This window comes from Podarcis vaucheri (assembly GCF_965113315.1).
Source record: "Podarcis vaucheri genome assembly, chromosome: 5".
Lineage (NCBI taxonomy): Eukaryota > Metazoa > Chordata > Lepidosauria > Squamata > Lacertidae > Podarcis > Podarcis vaucheri.
Genome location: NC_138763.1, coordinates 46342001 through 46367990, shown reverse-complemented (window position 1 = coordinate 46367990; position 25990 = coordinate 46342001). Strand labels below are relative to the sequence as shown.

Here is a 25990-nt window from a genome sequence, read left to right as displayed (position 1 = left end):
ACTATTAACTGCTTTGAGGTTCTCAGCACTCTTAGGATATAAAATATAGCCTCCTAAATTGTGCTGATGGCAATGTGGTATCAAAAAGGATTCGACAGACTGTCCAAATAATTATTTATTTTTCACATGGATCCTCTGCTACCACTTCTTGGGTATTTATTTTAAGCACCTTTATGCTGCTTTTTAGGCGGTCAACCTCACAAAGCACTACTTGGAGCAACGTCTTGGGCAGCTTGACGTGGAAATGCTATTAAACTTATCTAACTGTGGCCAAAATCAAAAGAGCATAAAATTGATAGTGGCCTGCATTAAACATGCTTGAATAATGAAGATGATTAAGCTAACAAGCCTGGTAAGAATAAGGGACAGTTGTCAAACAGAATGAGCTCTAGATGAGTAAGAGTATTCAAAGCTGGAACATATTCTAAAGGCAAAATACATAAATATTTGATTTCATATATTGTAATAAAATCTACTAGCTCTGCTTTCTGTGTTAAATTAAATTTGAGTGTAAGGCAGAGTTTCTCAAACTTGGGTCTCCAGCTGTTATTGGACTACAACTCCCATCATCCCTAGCTATAGCAGAACCAGTGGACAGGGAGAATGGGAGTTGTAACCCAACAACAGCTGGAGGCCCAAGTTTGAGACACACTGGTATAAGGTATGAATAAATGTGCCCAAGAACACTGCCCCAAGCCCTGGAGAGCTGCTGCCAGACAGCCCTGGAGACACCAGGCTAGATGGATCTAAGGACTAACTCTGTAAAATGCAGGTGACATTGTCATCTTGGTTCAGCTTGGGAAGCAAGGCACAAACGCAAACTTATGCACTTATCCACCAAGGAGTCTGAAGCTTCAAAGTAATTTCTTCTGGAGACGTGGGAAATTCAGGGCATCTTAAGAAAGTAGTAGTAAGAGAGCAGGGGGCACAGAAGAAGCATCAGTCTGTCAATTTACATTTCCTTGCAAAAAGGCCAGCTACCATACAAGGCCATGTGGTAGCCGTCATATGGGCTGCTAGGATTGTTTGTTGGAGAACATGACCTTAAGGCTGGTAAACAACAACAAAATCAGTCATCTAAATTTCCAGAGCTGGGTGATTATCAAATTAACACAACTAAGAACCTGGACAGTGTTTTTTGTTTTAGTTTTAGGGGGGAACACAAACCCAATGATGATTTAGCTAACCAACACAAGACTCTTCACATAGGCCTGCCTTTCCATGATAAAACCTCCATGGGAGAATGCTGATTAACTTCAGGTCCCTCAGATAGAGGGGAATTTCTTTTAAGCAATGTGTATTAATACGCTGATTGGGAAGAGACAAGGAAGATTCAAAAGTATCCTTGTGGTTTTTCCACCACCACTGGGGTCGCAATGGAGCCAGAGATCTTCTGGCTTTCATCTTATTTTGCTTGCAATCCAGACACCCTGCCCGTCTCCTCCCCCTACCCCCAGCCCATAGGAAAGCAGCTTTCAGTGTCAGCGTATGGTACAAGAGAACAAAGGGATAGGCAGGCAGGCGCGCACACACACTCACACACACAGAGTCCCTTTGTCTGGGCTAGGCCATCCTTGCCTGCTTCCAGTGAGCTTGGGTTGCTGTTTCTGCAGATTAGGGCCATCCCCTCTGAAGACCCAAGTGAACATTCCCAGAACCTCCTTAACGCTGCTTCTCCTTCCCAGGCACAAAGGCAGTCCCTTCCCTTGCAAAGGCAGAAGAAACCCTCCCAACCTCCAGACAAAAAAGAAAAAAGAAAAAGAAGGGGGAAAAGATCAATATTCATTTGTGTGCGGTTGAGCATCTAACCTCATGCTTGTTTGCAGTGTCAGCAAAAAAGAAGAAGGGGGGGACCAGCAAGGGGGAGGGGAGAAAGACCTATCAGGAAGTAAGTAGGACAAGTGAAAAATGCATTCTGGAAAGAGGCAGACTTTTAAAGCCAGCTCATTAGAGGGAAGCTAAATAATACTGAACGGAGGCAGCGCAACCCAAGCAAATCTACAGCGCAGAGCTTCTTGCTCTGATTCACTCTACCAGCTCCTCCGTGTACAGTAAGAAAAAGGTGTTCCAAAAATGTACATTGCTGGAATTGGGAGGAGGAGGACTACAAACCACAAGGCTCCCCAAATGGAGCAGAATCTACAAGCAGGTTGGCTTGCCAACATTTACTCATATTTCAGAGAGGGAGAGGGAAGAGACAGTCATCCAGAACTTCCCGGTCTGCCAACTGTTTCATCTGGATCCATCTACAGCTGATGTATTTTCAGCTCAGCCTGGATGCACGTAAAAAAACCACCACCATCCTCCACTCTGCGGATGGGTGGGGCAGAGGGAGTCAGGCTGTAGAAGATTACACACAGAGTCAAAGCCAAGAACCAGATTACTTAAGCCTCCTGCTCTTTGGGAGGTGTTTGCAATGTGCACCATGTTACACTCAAACTTAGCCAGGAACTCAAGCAGCATACCACAATCTTCTTCAAACTGCAAACTGGGTCTGCCTTTCAAACTAGCAATATTACCACTCTACAGACACCCCTTCAGTGATCCTTACAAGTATCCTGCCCATATTGCAGAGTGAGAGTCATGCCTGCTCACCCAAAGCAGATCCCACCTTTGTCAATGGGGAAAGAGGAATATGAACCAGCAACAGCTCAGCCTCTCTGCCACTATGCCAGGTGAGCTTTGTGTGGTCACCAAGAACTTAAGGTCTTCCACGCACCCCTTGCAATTTGTTTTTATTTTACTAAGAGCGTCAGTCAAGTACCCCAACAATGTGTTGACAGTTTTAGGGCTCATGATGAAAACCTTCTATGATCCACAGGGTTTCTTTTTTTAAGCATATCTAGACTCACTGCCTTTTCTTTGACTTCACCTAAACTAAACTAAAACCTATGAACGCTCTCTGTTTATATTTTAATTCAACTGGAGAGATTCCTGCATCTTACGGTAAACACATCTAAAGAAAAAGGCACTGCAGGGTGATTAAGTAATTCATCCTTAGAGGGGCCTGTTCCTAAGAATTTTGCTGTAGGAACCATTTAAGAAGGTTCAGATAAAGAGAAATATTTCAGTGGAAAGACAACCTCCCTCAGGCAGAAGCCATTTGCAAAATGGTGGCAAGCAGGACATCTCCTGGATCTTAGCATCTAATGACTTGCTAGCCCCTAAGTCCAAGAAGCCCATAATCACTGTATTTAAATGGTGGTTTGGCATTATGTGCCTGAAGCAGCTAATGTGTTCCTCCTACCATGATTTCAGGCAAACTAGCTTAGCATTTCACTGGAAGTGGCAAACTATAGTCTGTGTTTGCTCTGCAAATGAGACTCAAAATGAAGAGATGCAGGATCCTCTAGCTTTTCCTATGTGGAAAGCAGAAATGTATGCAGAGTATAAAGTCTGAATGGACTAGGCCAGATGTGGAGAAACTTTGGTCCTCCAGATGTTGCTGAACTACAGCTTCTGTCATTTCTGGCCATTGGCCATGCTTTCTGGGCCTGATGGGAGCTGGAGTTCAGCAACATAATGAAAGGTCAACGGTTCCCCTAGTCTGGAGTAGGATATACTGGATTCATGCGACCACAGTGCACCACACACAGTTGTTTCCAGAAATAGATTAGAAGGAATCGGATTGGGTAGATCAATGAGATACTACGGTGCTCAATTAAATATTATGCACAGATCCGTTTTTGTTCATACTGAGACAGGCCAAAGGACTTGCATAAGAACTCAAGATTCTTACTAGAACAAGTTTGCTTCCTGGGAATTAACATGTGAATGGGCACTTTATATGAAATAGGGGGTTGAATGTGGCATAAAGCTAGATTGATGCGGAACTCAATCAAGTAGTCACCTGTGGACTTCCCCCTTCACTGCTTCTCTTAGTTGCTACTCCACAAGATGAACAAGACTCCTCTAGGGCACCAGGAGGCAAACAAGTTAACTGTGTAAACAAGTTAACTGGAGACTGTCTGCACAAACACCATACTACCTCCTGGAGCGACACAAACCAAGAATGCTGTGCTAGCCATTTGTTTCTGAATAAACCAAGTGAGGGGTTGTAGGAGCAGGGTGGGGCGGGGTGTACTGTTTTGGTTTTGATCCTGTTCCTGTTTTTATAATATATTTTGTGTTGTTGTTTTTTTGCTGTGAACTGCCCCGAGATCTATGGAGGATGAAAAGTGGTATACAAATTTAATAAATAATCATTTTAATTCATTAATTTAAATAGGTCTACTCTGAATAAAACTTAGTTCAAAACTGCCCAGTGAAAAGTAGTCACTTGGGCTTGAAAGCTCAGCTATGGCCTAAAAGTGCTGCTGCCAAATTTTTGAGCACAAGGACCTCTTTTCAATCTCAAAAAAATCACAAATCTCAACATACTAACTGTTGTAATTTTAGGCTCCATTAATTGGAAATACATATAATGACAAAAAACTATTATGAACTCAATAATGCTTTTAAATGAGTTGCTGAAGTCAAAGAAGGTAGCAAAAATTCATTCATTTATTTCTCCAATATTCCTATCAATCAACAAAGCAAACAATTCAAAAAGTTATTGAATATAAAATGTATTCATAAATATAAATTCATTTATTTATTTCGCCAGTATATGCACTGATCGATGCAATTAATCAATTCAAAAAGGCATGAAATATAATTGTATTTATAATTATAAATTCATTCATTTACATACCCAGTATACCCAGTAACCAACAACCCAACTAATCCAATTGAACTAAATACAAATGTATTTATTTCCAAGGGCACTCGACTGAAGTAATCCCCAAAATAATTAAAATGAAGACATTCGTTGTTATTAATGTAATGTATTCCTACAAATAGAATCAGGACTATCAACTGTATACTTCAATGAAATCCCTGTACATAAAGCTATTTATATAGACAATTTAATCCTATTTTATTTATGTTTATTATTAGTATTTTTTCCTTTTTCATAAGCCTGCACGCTTGAGCAGCAAAAGTAACATGGAATGAGAGCCCCTGAAAATCTGCCCCCAAAACGACCTAAGCCAGAAAAAAGCCAGAAACACCCCTCAATAACCTGAATGCAAAGGATTTATCCTAATAAAGCACCAGAAATAATCTCCAATAATGCTAAAACTAAGGAACTCAAGCGCAATAAGTAATTAGGAGGCCAGAAATTCTTCCAACGTTCCACAGAGCTGCCTAGACTCAAATTAAGGTCCTTCCAGCTGCTGTGCCATGGATTCCACCTTCCACCAATAAGTCCTACATGTAGTGCAATATAAGAGACCAGAAAACTACAGGTGCAACACACCTCTGCAGACAAAGCAGGGAAGCAGGGAAGGGAGGCTCTTCTAAGTACGCCTCACACCACACCAGCAAAGAAAAACAAGGAAGGCACAGGCCAAAGCCTCCCTTATTTCCAATGATCACAAGCTCCTCAATGTTAATGCAGCTCCCCTGGAGATGCAACTGTGAAAATGAAGAGTGGGGAGGAAGAAATCAAGTGCTGGTTGGAGGAACATTGCTTGTAGACACTTTGAGAAAACGCCATGCTTGGCCCCCACCTCCACATGCCACAGGCTCTGAACCGCAAGTCTAAAGGACATCTAAGCTTAACGAAGTATAATACACACATCAGACTGAAAAGCGCAAGCCCCCAGAGGATGCTCACCCAGCCATTATAAAGGCAATGAGAAAAGTTCATGTTACTGGAGGAAGAGGCAAGGAAAGGTAACTTAGGTTAAAGCTGGTCCTTACATTCTGTTTCTAGAAGGAAAGCAGTGGACCATGGGAGCACGAGAATAGTCCTTGCCTTGAAGCAGCACATAATATATGGCTTCATTCAATAGTCATATGACAAAACACTTGCCAGTACAGTCTCTAGTTTCAAGAGCAATGGGTTTAGTATTCACAGAGAACTTGCCAAGTAGCTGATTTTTTACTTTAGGTCATCATAATTAGATAGATAGATTCTTTATTGTCATTACACTAGTGCAACATTGCACAAGTGCAACGAAATTGGATGCCAACCCTTAAAAACAACAAAAGCAAAACAACAGCAACAACCAAACAAACCACCTTCCAACCACACCCACACCCATCAAACTCCCAGGTCTCACTATCGAGTTACAGCATTCAAAAAGGCCACAGCTCTTGGATAGAAACTGTTTTTCAGTCTATTTGTCCTAGACTTGATGTTTCTATACCTCCTGCCAGAAGGCAATAGTGCAAACAGACTGTATCCCGGGTGAGATGGATCCCGCAGGATGTTGTTTGCTTTCCTAAGGCAACGGGAACCGTACAGTTCTTCCAAAGGTGGGAGAGGGTGACCAATAATCCTTTGGGCTGTGGTTATGACCTTCTGGAGCACCTTCCTCTCCCTAGCTGTACAACTGGAGAACCAAGCACAAATACAGTATGTAAGTATGCTCTCTATGGAGCCTCGGTAGAAGGACACCAGCAGTCTCTCACTCAGATTGTTCTTTTTTAAAAGTCTGAGGAAATAAATTCTCTGCTGGGCCTTCTTCACCAGAGCAGTAGTATTTGCGCTCCAAGTCATGCCCTGATCCATAGTCACTCCCAAAAACCTGAATTCCGCCACCCTCTCCACCCGTTCCCCGTTGATATACAAGGGCTGAATGTCCGCCTTTTTTTTCCTGTAATCCACCACCAATTCCTTGGTCTTAGCCTTATTGAGAGCCAGATTGTTCTCTCCACACCAAACACAGAGCCGCTCCACCTCGTCCCGATAGGCGGACTCATCCCCTCCCGAAATGAGCCCCACCACCGTAGTGTCATCAGCAAATTTGATGATTTTGTTGCTGGAGTAGATGGCTGTACAGTCATACGTGTAGAGAGCATAGAGCAGGGGACTCAACACGCAACCCTGTGGTGAGCCGGTGTTAAGGCTAAGGGCTGTGGACACATGTGACCCTACTCTAACCCTCTGAGAACGTTCTGACAAAAAATCCAAAACCCAGAGACAGGTGGAGTAATTCATTGTCTTTCCATCATTCTAGTGTATGTTGTATTAGGACTCCTTAATTATTATGGTTTCCTGTTAATCAGGAATAGGGAGTCCAATATGCAGTCCAAGGAATTTTGATAGCTATGGTCTTCCAAATGCTATTGGACTTCAACTCCCATCATTCCTGAACACTGGCTATGGAGGTTGAAGCTGATGGAAGCTGGGAGTGCAACCTGTAGAAGGCCCCCAGGTACAAATACAAATAGTCTTGTTAGAGTAGTTAAACATGCATGTTGGATCAAGTCAGTCTGGATAGCTCAGTTGGTTAGAGTATGGTGCTGATAACACCAAGCTTACATATTCCTGCATTACAGGGGATTGATCTCAGGGTCCCTTCCAACTCTACAATTGTATGATTTTATGTGCAGACTACTCAAAACATGCAATTAACATTTGTTCTCCCACTAAATGAGAGAGTAACAAGGCAATGAGGTATCTTGACATGAGCACTTCTGCTACCATAAGAGCATCAAGATGGGTTGAGTTATAGTACAAATAAGTGAAACCAGAGATCTTGGACTGGTACACAGAAAGCTACTTATACCAAACTAAGTCAGACCATAGGTCCATCTAGCTTAATATTGTCAACACTGGCAGGCAGAAGCTCCCCAGTGTTTCAGTCAAGGAACATTCCCAACCCTACCTGGCCACACCAGCAATTGACCCTGGAACCTCCATGCACAAAACATTGTGCTCTACCTCTGAGCTACAGCTCTTCCCCCAAAGCATCTTGAACCTCTTCTGCCCTTGAGGAGGGGTCAAGACATCAGTCTGGATTACTCGTCTTGAGGCAGAGAAATGTCCGGGAAAATCCGGACATATGGCAACCCATGTCGGAAGTGTAGATTTTGGCAAATTCCATTTAAAATAGCTCAACAAAAATAATTGCTCAAAGTAGCACTCCAAATAAATTCAACGCTCTACCAGCAGAGGACTTGCCAAGCCATGGTAATGTGGACAGTACTATGCCACATTGGCCTTTAAATAAATACCTCATAGACACAACAGAGAAGAATATCGGCTAGGTCAGGTGTGGGGAACCTTTGGCCCTCCAGGTGTTTCTGAACTACAACTCCCATCATCTCTAGCTATTGACCATTATTGAAATGCTAGGTTCTGAAACACGGGAAGGGGCAAATTTTCCCCACACCTCACCTAGGTAGGTTAAAACGATTATTCCAGAAGACCACCACAAGGAGACAGGCTGAGAAAGATACGTGTCACATGTAGATATGGAGAACATTCAGATTCAATGTGGAGATGTACCCACGTATGTAACATATGCAAAGATGTGGAGGTTGCTATCTTGTTCAAAAGCAACACGTTCACCTTTCTATAGTTACAGTGGAATACCATGCATTTTTACAGTACGGTACTTTAAAGCGATAAAAGTACTTCTTATACCTTCTCAATAATATTCACAGCAACCCTGTGGAGTAGGTCACTACAATCATCTTCCTACTGCAGAAAAGGTAGCAGGCCAAGGCTGCTTGTTTAAAGTCATCTACTGAGTTCATGGTGAGATTTGAATCTGGTATTTCCTGGTTCACCGCTCAATCTCTTAGCCACTGCAGTAGCTCTGTGGAACCAATCTCTGAACCTTTTAACTCCTTGAGATAGATGTCTTTCCCTCTGGGTTACTGAAAAAAGCTCTCCTCCTCAAACAGCACGAACACTGCCATTTTGATTGCCATGGGAGCCTAGGAACCCCACACACTAAGCAGTAGCCACTAGCATTCTGTCTACTGCTCAAGAGGAGTGTCTGATTCTTGCAAGCTTTGACAGGTTGCAGCATTCTTCTTAATGCCCCAGAGGTTGCTGGCTTATTTATTTTAGTTACATTCAAAAGAGAAAAGGGGGGGAAAGGAAGGCTATGTTTCAGGAAATCATGGCTGAAGAGAAAAGGTTGCAGAGACTGGTCAGGCTAAATCCTAAATCTGGCAAGTCAATAAAGCCCTACTGGTTAATCAAATACTGGATTATTCTAAAACCATTTCTGCAAGCATGAAGGGAAAGAGGAGCAGTGGGAATTATATAGGATTTCAGCTACTGAGAGCACATTATTTATGAGAAGGCATAGCTGTGCTTAGTGCTACCTTTCAGTCAATTGTCCTAGGAAAAAGTCAAACCGCCAGAGACCAAAAGCGTGTGGGAAGGATCTTCTCTGCCACTTAGAAAAGTCTCCACTACGGATGCTGCATCCAGCTGAACATTTTGGAACCCGTACAATAAAGAGAAGCAAAATTTACAGAAGAGGGCCTGTGTTCATACCATACAGAACTCATACCAAGCTTTCACTTAGCCAGCACTTCAGAATGAATTAATAAAAAAAACCCAGTGTTTAATGAAGAGCCTCACTATTTTACACTCGAGTACACAGGTGGCTTCTAAGGCCTAGAAAGCAGCTGTTTGACCTTCCTGAGATCAACAGGAAGCAAATTCCTGCTCATTTCAGGGCTGGGCACTTTGATCGTGGGGGGACACCACTTAATCTTTAACAGCGAACACACCACGTTGGCATCATTTCCTGGGCCACGTGTCCCCCTAGGACTGCCCAGAGCCTTCTCTCCTTAAGCCTAGAAGCAGCACCAAGCGAGCACAGTCGCCAAAGAAACCAACTCTGCAGCTAAACCACCCTGGGCCCCATTCATCTCTGAGGCCACAGCAAAAGCAGATGCCTGCCAAGCTGGATCCTCCTCCTCTCTCCTCCCTGCCCCCAAGTGCTGACTTTAAAAGCTGTTCATAAATACATGTTTTTAATCCAGACACAGCTACAGATAGGCTCGTCATTCAAAGCATTCTTTCCCCAATCACAATGCCCACAGCAGGCTAAGCAGCACTGAAATTACTCAACAGACAGTGTCCAGAACTGCCTCTTCTCATAGGCTGCTGAACCCTCAACGGCGTTCTCCCTTGCACGGTTTTTTGGAAAGGACATTTCAAGGTTTTCTCTCCTTCCCACTTCTGTTTGTTTCCACTATGCAGAGAATTGCTATCACCTTCAAATTATTTTTAAAAAGGCTATCAACATCCAAACACATCTTTCCGCTAAGCCAAAACCAAACGTTCTGCAGCTATGAGGCCTAGAAGCGTGCCTTGAAAGAGACCCAAATCAAGATTGTTTTGTCTGGCTGCATCACCTTCACAACCCCCAAAATCTGATCTACACATTATAAAGAATGATGTGACAGACTGGGACATAATTCTAGACTGTACCATCTTAGATTGTAAACTAAGGGGGATGGCAAAAAAGGGAGAATTTTAGTGCTCTGCACAGTAAAACAACAGCAGCAACACTGCACGTAGAAATCTAACGTATCAGAGAGATATGCTTGGGATAGTCTTCTTGACAGGCAAGTCGTGGAGAAAACTTGATGGACGGGGAAGCACTCAAAAAGATTCTCCCTGCACCACACAATGGTACAGTCCAGAATACTGCAAAAAAAAAAAAGTGGCTCCGAATCTTGTTGGTTTCCTGCATGGCTGAAGTATGCTACAAACAGAGAATACATTGGGACACTGCAAATTAAAGAGGGAGGATCAGCAAGTGAGTGGCAAGGCAGTTCACAAGGGAAAGCCCCTTGCTTCCCGCCCCCCCATAACATATGGGTCAACTGCCTACTTATACTAGACATCAAGCTATCAGGACACACAAGATGGGGGCAGGGGAGGATGAAAGAGCCAGGAGCAGTGAAGCTCTAGGGAAGCAACCACCTTTTCTTCTTGCTCACAGCCAATCACAACTGTGTTTGCTATCAGGCAGCCCCTTAACTCCCTCTATCTCGTTTCAATGCATGAAAAAGCAGTGTGCTGGCCTTTGAGAGAGGTTCGGATCAAGAGCAATTGCAGTGAAGGGGGGAAGCACAGAAACACAAGCGGAGAGAAATCAGGAAAAATCATTTTTCCACATGGGGACTGTACACGAAAGCACAATTCGTAAGGCGAGAGAAGGAATAAACAAGAATGAGCCTTCCAAACAATGCAGCCTATACTAAAAAGCGCGTCTTCTGTCCATTTAATTAGTGGGAGGTCAGCGAGAATGTCAAGCTTTGCCATCGAGTTCCTCTGTTCAGGAGGAGGAAATTAGACTTTCAAATTAAGGTGCTTTTGGCCTTTTCAATAGGATTCATACAGGGGAAAGAATGGTTTGCCATGCCTTTGCTCCTCCAACGGTTGCACTAAATGGTATAGATCAACCCAGGGTCAGACTGACACAGCACCAAAATTTATCACTGCCAAAGGTATTTTCTATAGGCTTCCAGAGCTGTGCGTAGATCTGTAGGTCTAGACAGCAAAAGGGAGCCAGTGTTATTCCAGGGGGAAGGCCAAATTGTCACCTTGTCAAATAGTGCCTAGCATATCTTTGAGCGCTACGCAAATGTTAAGTGATGGCAGTAGACGACCACTCTCTGCTTTGCACTCCATTCAAGCATGGCTTGATGAGAATGGGCACACAAAGTGAAAGCCACAAGCTACAATCCCCATCCTCCCCATCTACCCACAAGGTCACTTGAGGGTGCTCACTTTTACTCCCATATGCTCTCCCTCTCCCACAGATGGTATAATGATGAAGGGATAAGTTTAAAAAAAGAGTGCATATAGATGGATGGATGGATAGATGATAGATAGATGATAGATAGATAGATAGATAGATAGATAAGACAGATAGATATGGATATACATATATACATACACACCCATACCCCTCATAAGCCTAACGTACATGGATAAACAATCTATATTGTATAGCACTGCCAAATTCAGAAGCCGCCAACTCCTGCCACATGCAACTACCCTTGACCTGTCCATGCATCTTATTTGTTTCATGAAACTCCCTGCATCCGTAGTTACAAACCTTCCCTTCCTAGCATGCACTGAAGCCTGGCTATTTTGCTTAGTGACTCAATAAAATAAAAAAACACACCCTGTGAGGGTGGGGTAAGCGAAGGCTAGTTTTCTAAAGTGAAACCATACAAAAAGGCCGTGACAACTAAAAAGGTGGGAAGAAACAGTGCAACCCCGGGGGAAATGCAAAATCTATTTTTAGACGAGGTCAGAATTCCCAGGGCACTTACATCCTTATAGCATACTAAGACCCTGGTTGCAATGTCACCAGTATCTGCAATAGTTAAAAAGAGACCATAATCTCTCAGATTCCTATGAAGCAGTCCTTCCTGCTATCTCATAAATTTAATTTCCTGCCTCCCTAAATTTCCATGAAAACAAAAACCCAGCTTAAAGAATTTAGAAGCTGTCCAGACCAATCAGTCAGGGAGGGAGGGGGCGAGGAGGGAGGAGGAAGAGGAGAGGGGCTTGGTGGTTGATGGCAGATTTGCAGAGATCACCCAAGGCCTAATAAGTCATTGCAATTTTTTTTAAGCATTTGGTCAGCATTCCCAGCAGAGAGAAATCTCAGAATACAACAGCACTCCTTTGGCAAGGCAAGCAGGGGAACATCAAGGGTGCTGCAGGCCAAGGGACGTGAGAGCAGCAGCAGGGCTGGGCCTCTCTCAGGGAGGGAGAGGCAGGACTGGAATAGCTTCTGCTGCTGCGCTGGGGAAGAGGGAAGAGAAAGCCTGCAGCTTAACATTTAAAGTGACAGGCATAGCAGCAAAGGGAGCTGGGAAAGCAGATGGCAGCACGTTTACAGGCCAGCCGGAGGAAACTTATGCTCCTACCGCCCATGCAAGATTATAATCATGAGTGCAAGTATGTTAACTCACAAAAAAGAGGGGGGGGGGAACAAAGACAGGGAAGGCTGGGGAAGAGGAAGATCACCCTGTCAAGATTATGCCTATGCGGAGAACATGACACCACCATCTATGCTTTAAGGGGTTTTTAAGTACCACCCTTCAAGTACAGTGGCTGGGCTTCAGGAGCCCCTTAGAGACAGTCTCTGGTTAAGGATTCTGTTTTCTCTCTCGCTGCTTGGCTGCCCTATAGTTTGGGTGGAGCTGGATTAACTCTGCATTTTTAAAACACCAAAAGTGAAGAGGACTCTTTTTCAGCAAGATAATGCACTCCTGCCAGAACTCTTCAAGCACAAAAGACCACCTGAGTTATCCTGCCACCAGCAGTGGTGGTAGGGCTTGCAGTGGTCAGTTGCTCCAAGTGATATAAGGTGAGAGAACAGGATGTTTGCAATGAATTTGCTAACTCCTTCTCTGCCCAGATAGGCAAAACATGCCAGGCCTGCTCATGCTGAGGTTTCTGGCTGCCTCTCTCTCTCTCCCCCCTCTCTCGCTACTCATTTGCAATGCTGAAGTATTCAGTTAAAGATCTCTCCCCAAAGATGGCTCCTTTTGACATGCTTTGCTCACAAAAATGCATTTCTGACTGATAGACCCATTGCCCCCATCCCCATGTTAATTTCACATCCTTTTCATTCAATGTGAAGGAAGGTGCTTTGTCTCCTACAGAACAGATACATCAAGGTATATAGGGCATTTCAGAGTCAGAAGCATCTTTCCTGCATGTTACCCACAGCAGAACCGATGCAGCAAGACCATTTTCCTTCTATGAGGCAAATACTGAGCTTTCATAAAAGCTTTGGTGTACAAAATGCTTACAATGCCAGACACAAGTGATAAACCTGAGAGGGGGAAGGGATTTCATGCACACAATATTTTTTTACTTTTAAAAGACAACTTACAAATATTATGGCTTTAGAGGCAGAGTAGGAACTTTGCCTCCCCTCTTCTCCCTGGTGTTGCTGAACTTTCAACTCCCATCAGCCTCTGCAAGATTCACCAATTACCAGGGATGATGGGAGTTGCAGTTTAGCAATATCTGGGAGGGCCAAATGTTCCACATACCTGTTCTAAAGTTATGTGTTTCCCTGCGATGCAGGGGTGAGGAACCATTTTCTAGCCAAAGACTGCATTCCCTTGTGGTGAAACTTTGGGTGGGCTGCATGCAGGTGATAGGGAGAGCCAGAGACAAGAGTGGGCAAAGCAATGCATGTGAGAGCAGACTACATTCCAGCCATGCAAAAGACAGGAACACACATTATCTATTTATCTTGCACTATCAAAGACACAATCAGAGTAAGCAAGGCAAAAGCACAGAGAGGAGCAATAAGCAGGGCTAGCAAGGGGTGTGGTCTAAAGAGTCCTTAAGGCAATATTCCACCTCCCCTTGGCCTGAGGCTCCCTTCCCCTCTTTTAAAAGACCAAGTTCAAGAGGAACTACATGTGGCTAAAGAATGGCATTTTAAATGGTGCCTATGCCATATCATTAAGTCTACTGCATTTGCTGTAAAAGTATAGGCACACATAAAGAGAACGGGGAATTTTTAAAGATGTGTTTATTTCATGCTGTAGTCGTTCAGATCACTTTTTAAAGCACTGAGAAAAGTCTTTCTTTTTTAAAAAAAACAAAACAAAACATTTCAATGGCTGCAAATTCGCAAAATGAAAACTAAACCAGTTCAGTGCTGCAAATCATTGTAGGCAAATTCAAGGGCTGACTTTTAAAGAAACACATACCTTGAGCTGTGTACACACTCTACATTTAAAGCACCTTGCTTCCCCTCCCCTAAAAAGAAAGGAAGGAAGAATTCTGGAAATTGTAGTTTACCCATAGCAGAGCTACAATTCTAAGCACCCTGAACAAACTACAGCTCCCAGAATTCTCAGGGGCAGGGACTGTAGTTTAAATTCATGGTGTGAATGGAGCCTTAGCACAATTCTTCAGCAAGCAAAATACGCAGTAAAGATGTAGCTCCCTTAACACTACGAATGCAAGGCATCAAGAAGGAAATGGTTCAAAGATGAAGAAAGAAGTTTTTGAAAGACAACAGAAGCCAAGCCACAAGCAAACTGTGCAGACTTCAATGTTGATCCCCCAAGCCAAGGCTCCTCCCACCCCTCATTCATTACTTCCTGTTTTAACTGCAAACTAAAGCTTAATTTGTGTCCAAATTGGCAAACTATGGTTTGTGATTACTTCAAACCGGGAGCTTCCAAAGCAGGCAACTGCCCAAAAGCAGTCAGTATCTCTTAGGACACAATACAAAGGTTCCATGCTTAGCCCAAAAGGTATAAAGGACCCAGGACTAAAGGTCAGAAGCTCATGTATTGGACCCTATAAGATAATGGAAATGGCTGCAGACTTCCCACGTTGGTCCAATCCAACACCAGAAGTCAAGGTTGGATGTATTCCACAACCGTAAAGTTCCAGTGCTGCTGATGAAAACTTTTGATTCTGATGCCTTGGAATTTTAAATATTTTCCATAGCCCTGTTTAGGGCAGTTAGTAGCTTTTTGCAGCAAGAAACATTCATTCTTAATAGTTCTGACAAGGTTGGGGGAGGTATTGTTCTAGCAAATTGGTTTCTTCATTAGTGTCTCCTGGAGGGCCATATTCACAATTAAGATTTATTTGTTCTGCAATGAGATAGACTACTGTACCAAGCCCTTACAAGAGCTCAGCTCCTCTGCAAGTTGAACTCTTAGTGGCAAAAAAGCTGAACTCTTGTGAGATTTGGTTCAGCACAAAAATTATCTTAATTGTGAATCATGGCAGTTGATACGCTGCTGAAGTTTTTTTTTGTTTTTGCTAATGATGCACCTTAGGATGGTGCCTGCAACAATTGCAATTTAATTAACAGATTTATCCATGGTGAACTTAAAAGCCACAATAAGCAATCAGATTCAAAAGCAACAGAAACATGGAAGAAGAAGAAGAAGAAGAAGAAGAAGAAGAAGAAGAAGAGTTAGTCTCCTGCAGCAAAAACAGCAAAAAGTCTTGTGGCACCTTAAAGACTAGCATATGTATTATGGCATAAGCTTTTGTGGACCGAAGCCCACTTCATCAGCTGAAATCTTAGTTGGCAGGTATATGAAAGAGAAAACGGAACAGCAATGAAAAACAAAGTTATAGGTAGTAATAATTAGAGCTCAAATGTATGTTAAATAGGCAAATCTTCTACAAAAGCAGACTGGTGGCATTGTTGAGATGAATGTATTAACACCTGTAGTGGGGTAGCGAACCATTCACAAGAAACAGTCACAGATAACATGGATATCTTGGCATCAGTAAGCGAAATAACATTTTGTAGTTTGATAAAAATCCTTTGCCTCAATTTAACCCACCAGTGATGACACTGAACATTCAAATTAGCAGTGAAGGAGATCCCCTCTGCTTGCATTTTCAGCAACAGGCCAAAATAGGTTATAGGCCTTTTCTACAAGAGTTCACTCCCAGCAACCAGAAATAGTCCAGAAGTCTGATCTTTCCAGAAGGCCTAAGAACAGAACTGGGCAGCAGTCAGATTCTTTTTTAGAGTCCTGTACCCCTGCTTAGAATATTTCTACTCTCCAGGATAAACTAGAATTGTGGAAACTGAAAAACAAAGATGAAGTCCAATTTTATCTGATCACAACCTTTTTGAGAAGGTAAAATGGGAGAGGAAGTTGCAATCCAACTACAATATCCACATTAAAGGTGCAAGCTATTCCTATGCATTTTGCTCAATGTCAACAGTATGCAAAATTATTGCACAACTTTTTTTTAAAGGCTTCTGCTTGTCACAAATTTCTATTGTGTCTATTTGGGGAAATTGCCCATACTAGTCTGTAGGTAAGAGGCCTTCCCCCAGGCAAAGACAACACAGTTTCTCGTAAAGGGCAGGCAGGAATTTGACGTGTTGAAATTATACCTGTGTATCAAACAAACAAAACTCAGAGTTCTGTTTACGAGCAGACAGTGTGCAAGAGGGTGCATACTTAAAATATGAATGCTTGTTTTTCACCTTGTTTAGGGTTGACACAAGTACCACCTCCTGGTATTTCACTATCAGCTCTGCTACTTCCTAGGAGGACAACCCACTGCAGTTTTATCATGATTCTGGCACTAACTAACTTTATAAAAAATTATTCTGGTTGTCACCATTTCTCTTGATGCCCAGAAGCCACCGACAAAAAGGAAAATAACTGCAGGGAATTAGAAAAAAACTGTTTCACATTGGGGATAGCTCAGTTGGCAGGGCATGAGACACTCAATCTCAGGAATGTGGGTTTGAGCCGCACATTGGGTAAAAGGATTCCTGCCTTGCAGAGGGTTGGACTAGATGACCCTCGTGGTCCCTTCCAACTCTGCAATTCTATGACAATCTTGTTTGCACCATCTACACACCACCGCTTGCTGTGGTAAAGTGTGAAAGGAAGGTGCAGGTTTCCAGACACATATAGACAGACAGGGGAAATATCATATCCCAGTGGGCTTGGAGAACACATCTGCCCTGAGCATACCCAGGCCAAGCAACCTGTGAATTCTGCACAGACGTTGCCACTGTGCCAGCCTCTTCAAGCCCCTCCTGGTCCTTGGATACAGCAAGAAAGGGGATGTGGGGGCTATCCCTCTCAGGAACAGTCTCTTCCTATGCTTCTGATGTTTCCTGCACCTCCTCGGACTCTTCCCCTTGCTACAGCCCCGGCTCCTGCTTCACGGGTGGGCACAAAACCCCATAAATCGCTGACCCCTTCCCCTGGATGAGCTCAGGAGGCAGCATCCCTATGTCTGCAACACAGCTTTGCCATTCCCTGGCAGCATCTCCCTTACACACTTCACGTACTTACTGCAGCACACACAAATGCTACACGAAGCAGCCCCTAAGTGAAGCACAATAAACGTCCCTCAATTTTCTAGGCACATTGGAAGCTGCGTAATACAGAGACAGACCCCTGGGCTGCCTGGGTCAGCATCTTCTGCACCAGGGGAGCTTGGGGCAAGGCCAGAAACCAAGTGGGTGGAGCAACAGAGGCAGCTCGTCTCTACAGTACACAACATTCCAGCCGCACAAAAGTCAAAAAGTTTCTACATGCCCCTCTCTCCATCCAAGCAAGGCACATCACAAGAGTTCTAGGACACATTCCAGGAAGTACTTGAAGGGGGCACGGAGCAGGGCTGGTCAGGTGTGAGGCAACTAGAGAGGCATGTGGAGGGTCACTTTCGATCCCTGGGGCTAAAGTTGCCACCCTGGTGTACCCTGACTGACTGGGAGCAGCTCTTCATGGTTTCAAACACTCTCCAGAGAGGCCAAGGATTGAAACTGGGACCATCTGCATGCCCGGTGGATGCTATGGCTCTCCCTAAATGTTTGGAACAGGGCAGTCCATATTTATTTTTTGCAGAACTGTAAAGTACTGCAAGCATCTTGACACAGCAACTCCCCAATCTGGTTGGTCCCTGTGAATGCACAGTGCTGGGCTAGCTTGCACCTTTGACTTGATCCATAACACTCTCCTTAGTTTCTCATTCATTTTAAAAAAGACAAACCTGCTCACAATGCTTGACTAAAGGCTCAGCAGTATATATGGTATATGCCCTTTAACATACCTGGCAACAATCCAGGAGTTTGCATTTGCATTTCTCCTCCCACCACCAGCTAAGTGTCTCCCATCTGCTGTTGTACCTGTCACTTCTTTACCCCAAATTAAGCCATTAAAATAGTCCTCCAGTATTGGCAGAAACACCCCAGGAAGATGCACCCTAAACTTTACCACTCATGAATTCCATTGTTTAAAGGTCAAACATTCGTTTTTAATCTTTGCCCTAGACCCTTGTCTAGATCTTAGCTGCCTTTTCCTAAAGCAGGACGGGAGAACCTGCCAACCACCAAACATTGCTAGTCTCCCAACATCCATCATCCACAGCCACAATGGCTGCTGCTCAGAGATTATGGGAGCTGCTGGACTACAGCTCCTAATGCTAGTTCACAGTTTAGGGGGCCCTTGTACCAGTGTGCCTCATTTCACTTCTGAACATTAGGTCCATGGGGGGAGCCCCTGAAGTGGGAAATGGCCTGGAAGGGAAAGCAGAAGGGGCAGAATATAGTTTATACTAAAACTTTGTTATAATATAAATACAATATAATAATGCCTCCTTCTCATAGGACAGGATGCCTTTTTCTATTCTTTTTTCTTTTTCTTTTAAAAAGCATGATAGAGATTGCTTAATATGCACAGTGAAATCTGTGCAGCCTAAAATCACATGGCAGTCCAAAAAAATAAAAGAGGTTTCCAGGGAAATTGCCACATAGGAGCATATAGGAACGGGATTTTTATTTTTCAAAAAGGAGGGGTGTGTGTGTGTGTGTGTGTGTGTGTGTGTGTGTGTGTTTGAGTGACACACACACACACACACTTTTTTTTGCAGAGCAATAAATAGAACAGTCAGGAGGAGGAACATCTCAGCATGCTAGTCAAAGGTGGCCATGAGAGATACAGTGGCAAGGCTGATGCTTCTTTAATGAAGTACTAACCTTCAAGCAAGGAAACTGGGAATGTAGCAGCACTCAAGACAGGAAGAGGTGCAGACTGCATCAGATACTGGCAGCTATATCACCAACAACACACATGGTGCTTTACGAAGAAACAGCCTAAGCAAGAGATGCCAGTCCCTGCCCCCACTTCATTTACAGCTGAAATTTCAACAGTAGAGGAAAACAAAGGAAGGGCAGGGGAAAAGGGACACTCTTGAAAAGGAATGTGCAAGAGCGACTACGTATACTTTGGCTCCATTCAGACGCATATTATGTGAAAAGACAACTGGGATGGGCATACCTCTAAGCTAGCAGTGCTCTTTCAGGGAGCAGCAGAGTGATGTAGCAGCTCAGCTCTTTCGGAGCTTAAGCAAATATTCTATTCAGATATTATTGCATGGGAAGCCTCAACTTTAAAAACCTCATTACTTTCAGTGAGAAGTGGCAAACACAAGCTCAGGGGTGGTTAAAAAGAGCTATAGGAGACAAGTGAGCCTTCGTGCATTAAGTAGCTTACCACCCAAAAGGAGGTAGGTTTGGCAGAGCCAAGAGAAGCACACAAGCTACACTGTACAATGGGCAAGCTCTTTGCCAGCAGAAGAGAGAACAGAACCCAGGTCTGCCCATCCCAACACAACAAGGACACAAAGTTCAGCCGCTGTAGCTGGTCCAGGCCATCTCTGCTTATTCAGGCAAATCCCCAGCGGAGATTCTGGAAGGACTTTTGCGCAACCCGAGCAGAATGCGGCCCAACTACTAAAAACAGGGAGAGACTAAAAGGAGACTGGCCGTAGCTTCCACATTTAAAAGCCTTCAGCAAAAGAAAGAAACTTCTAGCAGAAAGATGGGTGTGGACCCAGCTAAAAAATTCCTAAAAATTGACTCATTAAGAACAAGCTCTTTCTAAACTGAATTGCCACTGGGATTTGCCAGTCTCAATTCACCAGTCACGTCATCACCAGGCCTCTCCCAGATCTGGGGGGGAAAGGCATCTTTTCTGCTTAACCCAGCATTCCTCCCTCTTCTCCCTCATGGGTGCCTATTAATAGAAAGAAAGGAGGGGGAAGGGAGAAACCAACCCTTTGAGCTTCCTAGCAGCCTAGCTAGATCTTCCTTCTTCCTGTGTGGGCGTGGTGGAGCCGCTGGCACCTCCAACAAGATCTTTTGGCTTCCCAAAAAGAAAATGGGGAGGGGGGAGGGGGGGAGAAAACAGCCTTCCTGTTCAAGCTCACAGGCTCCTCTTTCTGCCCCGAAAATCCCCACAAGGACCTGGCTGTCCAATTGGAAAATAATGAGATAGCAAATTTTATTTACAACTCCTCTCTCTCTCTCTCCCCCCACTCCGCTTTTTAATGGCTAAATCGTGAGTCATTTTGGCACTGTTAGAATACACAGGAAGTTGTCCCTGTTTTACAGGCACCACTGTTCATTTGTTGTTAAATATTTATCCTACACAACGATGCCTGAAGAGAAGCTGAGGGCCTGTTTGCGCCGCTTTGAGGTTTCAAGGCAACAGGATCAGGTCAGAAAGAAGAGAAAGGCCTAAGTGGAGAGGAGCAAGGGGGGGGGGGAAGGCCTAGGCAGCCAGGCTTGGGGAAGAAGCTGCCTCAGACACCTGCCTGCCTGTTTGACTTATGCCACATATTCAGGCTCACATCCTTGAAGTAAATCTTAAGTAATCTGCTGTAAAATCTCCCTCCCTACTTCCAAGGTCTCCTTCACCAATGCAGATTAGAACCATAAGCATGTGTAAATGGAAGTGGTGTATGTGTGTCCGTTATGGGTAAAACCTATTCTTTTAACAGTCTTCAGTCACCTTTTTCCACTATTAGCCAGGCCACGCTGCTGCAACTACATTAAATGACCCTGAGGATGCATCCCTCATGGATGCTTATGGAGATATTCTATCCCAATCCCTCAATTTCTGCATCTGCAACACCAACCGATAATGCCATTATCTCAGGTTTCGACTTAATATCCACAGATATTTGAATTACAAATATCTCCTTTGCCATTCCACACACACCCCACTCTCGCTGACCCAAACTCTGTTCCACTGATGGGACATAATGCTACCCTGAACCTGCTGGGCATTTAGGCAGCCATGCCAATGAAACTCCCTTTCTCCCGACCCTGAAGAATGGCTTGTCACTGGGATAGGCCTTCCCATCTGGATGGTTCAGAAAGGAGAAATGGCCTCCCACCTCTCCCCTCCAGAGCATGAAGCCAAGGCAATGATGAGAGAGGGACGGAGGTCATATGGAATTTTCCCCCTTCTCAGCAGCTTGGCCCAGAAAGGACAGGGAAGGGAGGGAGGAAGATGGAGAGTTGACATTGACAAGCCTTACAATAGGAGAGCTGCATTGTAATCAAGGCCTGGCTCCCAACCCCTGGGAGAAAAAGCTGCCCGAAACCAGATTTCAGAGCACTCAGCCGCCCAGTCCATTGGATTTCCCCTCTGCTCCATTCTTGTGGGAGAGAAGCAGAGGGGTTGGGCCTGTCGAAAAGGTTCCCAGGGCAAGCCAGAGAGCAAAAGGAGGCTTATTTAATTAAAAAAAGGGGGGAGGAGAAAGCAATGTGGGGGCAGGAGTTGCCAAGCATCATTTGCAGCACTTGCTGACTACTGAGAAGAATTATCTACAGGGAGAACCCTTTTATACCTGCTAATAGGCCTGTGCTTATCTCTAACTATATACAAATGACCTGCAGCTTTAGCAGATTTCCTCCTATTCTCCCAATTGTTTGCAGAGCAGTTAGAAGATTTGAAGGTCCTATTGTTTTCACAGGGTGACAAACAACCTCAGAGACCACCACCACACACCCCATCCCCCCACTATTGTTTGAATGGCCACATTCAAATTGAAAGCACCACACACACACACACACACTCACACAGAGCGCTTTACCCGCTTCCCTTCCCCCATCACATCCTGTTCAGTGAGGGTCTATTTCCCTTGATGCATTTCTAATGAGGCCTGAAAAGATCATGTCAGCTTTTGTTTACTTCCTCGTTTTCAGCACATCTAAGATGTCAGCACAACCACTGGTAAAGGTGGAGAAGGACTGCGAACAGCAACCCACAGAAAACCTTATTGGCACCGATGGGGAAATATTTTCTGTAGGCCTTGCAAAAAAATAAATAAAAATAAACAGAAATAGAAAGGTCACCTTTAGAAAGAATGGCTCCTTATTGTAAAAGGCAACATTTGAGCAGAAGAGGCAGCCTTTCTCATTAAGGATAAAACTGTTCCTGGCAAAACTAGAGGTTAAAAAGAGCTGCTGGGCCAATATTGATCCAGTTGATGTGCAATCGAGAAAACTGGAGGGGAGGGGGACACACGGTTTCATTGCACCACTAATTATTTACCTTGTCTCAGCAGTGCCTTCTTGGGCCTCTGATCAGGCCTGGCGGATCTAATGGGTTTGGGTGTGGGGGGTTGGTCTTTTATAAACTGGATACCCTCTGCGGCAGAGAATTTACTTTTTGAGCTTCTCTTGCATGGCACCACACACTCTGCTAGTACCTTCCAGACCAAAACCAGCAATAACATGGAGGCAATTTTCCACACTTACCCTGATCTCATTGCGCCGGATCTCCACGTCACACACCGAATGCCCTTGGTGTGCCCCACTGTAGTAGCAACAAAACTGGCAAACCGCAACCTGCTCAGCCTCGCAGTGGTACAAACGGTAGGCATTGTGCTGGGGGCAACTCCAGGCCCTGACGTCATCCGCCTCCACCAGGAGGTGCCCACGTGCTGTGGAGGGCTGCTGCAGGTGTGTCTGAACATGAGACTGGCAGCAGGGAGCTTCGCACCTCAGGCAGATCTTCTGGGCAGGCAAAGGTGGCCCACGCCGGCAGAAGACACAGTGCAAGATGGAGGGAGTCTTTTCCAGGTTGAGAGAGTTGAACTTCTCCACAATGTTGGTCAGCTTTAAGTTCTTCTCAAGGTTGGGCTTTTGGTTGTAGGCCTGATTACATTCAGGACAACGCACAAGCCCTGTCTCTTTGGCCCATGCCTCTCCTATGCATCCTCTACAGAAGTTGTGCTTACAAGGAAGCTGGACAGGTTCCACAAAGACATGCAGGCAAATGGGGCATATAAGTTCTTCTTCAAAACAGTTCTTCCAGTTTTCAGCCATGTCTCACACCAACAGATTTTTATTTTCAGCAATCTCTCTTTAAAAAGTCAGTTTTTGGTCTACTAACGCAGATGGTGATGAGTTTCCACTTTTGCAACAGAAAGGCCACTAAGTTGCTAATGAACAAAACAAAAAAATTAAAATTAAGAATTATCTCCTAAGATTCCAGGTAAAACAACACACAGAGACACACACCGGAAAACCCAGCAGCACGATCCAATAGGTACAATTAAGTTAACAATAAAAGCTTGCAAGGTTTAAAATCAAACAATCTTTAACTCAAAGTTTTAACTTTTGATTCTAAAAAGCAAAAGCAAAGAACTTACCGAGAACTGAAAAAATTCCATACAAAATCCAGAATGGAGTCCAAATGCCATATAAACCTTCTAAGTTAAACACTGCCAAATTATTGTGTCTTTCTGCCCAAGATTTGATATTTTAAAAGAACTTGTCTCTCTCCTGACCAAACTCAAAAGAATCGCTTTTCAAATTATTTGTGCTCCCATCAAAGAGTTCAGAATGCAAGTCTTTAATTACACCACAAAAAAAGTTGGGAGATACAATCCAAACGCAAGACCAGCTAACTTCTAATGCAGCTGAATGGTGCAAAATATAGATATATTCTTCATTGGCTTTGGAAGAGTGCAATCTCAGTAGGAAGACGGGTCAATCATTCGGATGAAATTCCAGCCCAGAGCCAAAGGGACCCTCCCATCCTTAGCTCCTTTCACAAATAGGAATGAAGAGAAGAGGGGGAGGACAACCCAGGAGGGTGGAAACCACTGAAGACAAATTCAACCCAGAGAATCAACCTGCTCAACAATACCTCGTGGGATTTCTGCCTTCTTAAAATCTGCCTCGATTTTTATTTTAGCAAGACTGAAATGGAAACAATCCTCCCCCACTTCCAAAAACCCTTGGGCTTTTGGAAAGTGATGGGTTGCTCTTGCTGGAAGGAAAACAAGTATGCCTTGATCAAACTGAATAGGAATTTCTCAACTGCTAATGAAGAGCCCAGCCCCCGCCTCTTCCCCTTTGCTTCTCTGTTTTCCTTCTGACATGAAAGCTATTTCTCCTTTTGGAACCAGCCTGCAAAAAAAGCAAAAAAAAAAAAAAAAAAAAAAAACGGAGGGGGGAGGAGAGAGAGGAGAGGAGAGGAGAGACAGCAGCAGCTTAAAGGGAACTGCTGAAATGTACAATTCCAAGAGGACACAGTCAGTCCTCAGCCATTTTGAGCTGATTTTTTTTAATTGGTAGATTTTTAAATTTTATTTTAGAAAGTAGAAACAAGCCTGTTAAAAAAAACACAGGAGGGGGGTAGAAGAGGTGGATGGCACCACCCTGCAAAGTGTGCGCCTGATGGGGGGGGAGAGAAGAGAGGGAGGGAAGGGGAGGGTTTTAAATTGAGTTTATACAGCCGCAGCTGCTGTGCCTTTTAGCTTTTATCATCAGATCAAAAAAACCCTACATACTCCTCACAACCACCTCCAGCCATCTTGGGTCTCCCCCCATCTTTTAAATAAAATTCTATTTTAAAAACTGTGTGTGTGCGTGTGTGTGTGATTTATAAATACATATATACTGTATATATCTATATATACACACAAACACATACACACAGGCACGCACCTCTATCCTCCGCACCTCTTTCTAATGCTCCCTCAGTCACAAACAACAAGAATTAACTAGCAGACCAACGGATCAGACGATCTTTCACCTTTGCCACATGCAAGAGAAACAAACAACATAGAATAGAGCCACGATTTCAACTCGAGAGAAAAAGACCCCACGAAAATTAAAGGGGGGGAGGGTGTCGGATGCAGAGGAGAGGTATCTTATTGCCACGCTATTACGCAGAACGAAAGCAGGGAATAATATAGACGTTCCGGATCACGTAAACTGGGCGATAGGGGTGGAAAATAGGTTTATATGTCTGATTATTCAGATTCAATACACCCCCAACCGGGGGAAAAACAAAACCCTATATAGATTTTTTAAATTAAAAAAAAAAACCTTTTCCTGATGCAAGGCGCAGGATGGGGGAGCTAAGCGAAGAGCTCTCTTTCCCCAGCATACATACAGCCCATTTAAAAAAACCTATTAGCCCCCTCCCCTCAAGGTTTGCAAAATAATGCGAGAACGAGAAGGGGTGAGAGAGAGAGAGAGAGAGAGAGAGAGAGAGAGAGAGAGAGAGAGAAAGGGAGCGGATGGCACAATAAAAATTAATCGAGGTCTTTTGCGTAGATCGACGGGGTGGCAATCAAGGTGAAGGGGGGTTGGCTATAGGAATAGGTAGCGATGCCTCCGCCGCCGCCGCCGCCTCTTCCTCTCCTCTTCTTCTCCCAGGGGCGGTGAAAGCGCATTAGGGTCGGTGTGAAAGGGGGGAGAGGGGTGGGGGTGAGGTGGGGGGGGGTATGAAGGAACTCAAGGGCGGAAGGATGACTAAAGATCAAGGGCGCATCGCAGGATTTCCCCTTCTCCTCTCCCCCCCCCCCGCCCTCCCCGGCTCAGCTTTAAAGGAGCAGCGGCTCAACCCGATCCCGGCTTCGCGTCGCCCGAGCAGCAGG

At 44.3% G+C, this 25990-nt stretch overlaps 1 protein-coding gene across 3 annotated transcripts in view; it reads right to left on the bottom strand.

Moving 5' to 3' along the window:
- Positions 1-25990, bottom strand: part of TRIM8 (tripartite motif containing 8) — a 68428-nt gene that overhangs the window by 41875 nt on the left and 563 nt on the right. The window contains exons 1-2 of one of the 3 annotated variants that reach the window (XM_082224843.1): positions 23750-25845; positions 22854-23539 (exon numbers count right to left, since the gene is read on the bottom strand). In XM_082224843.1, the coding sequence (XP_082080969.1) occupies positions 22854-23423 (570 nt within the window). In that variant the 5' untranslated portion in view covers positions 23424-23539; positions 23750-25845. Of the gene's footprint in view, positions 1-22853; positions 23540-23749; positions 25846-25990 lie in introns of those variants that run through there. The other 2 variants (XM_082224845.1, XM_082224844.1) reach the window with 2 other exon arrangements.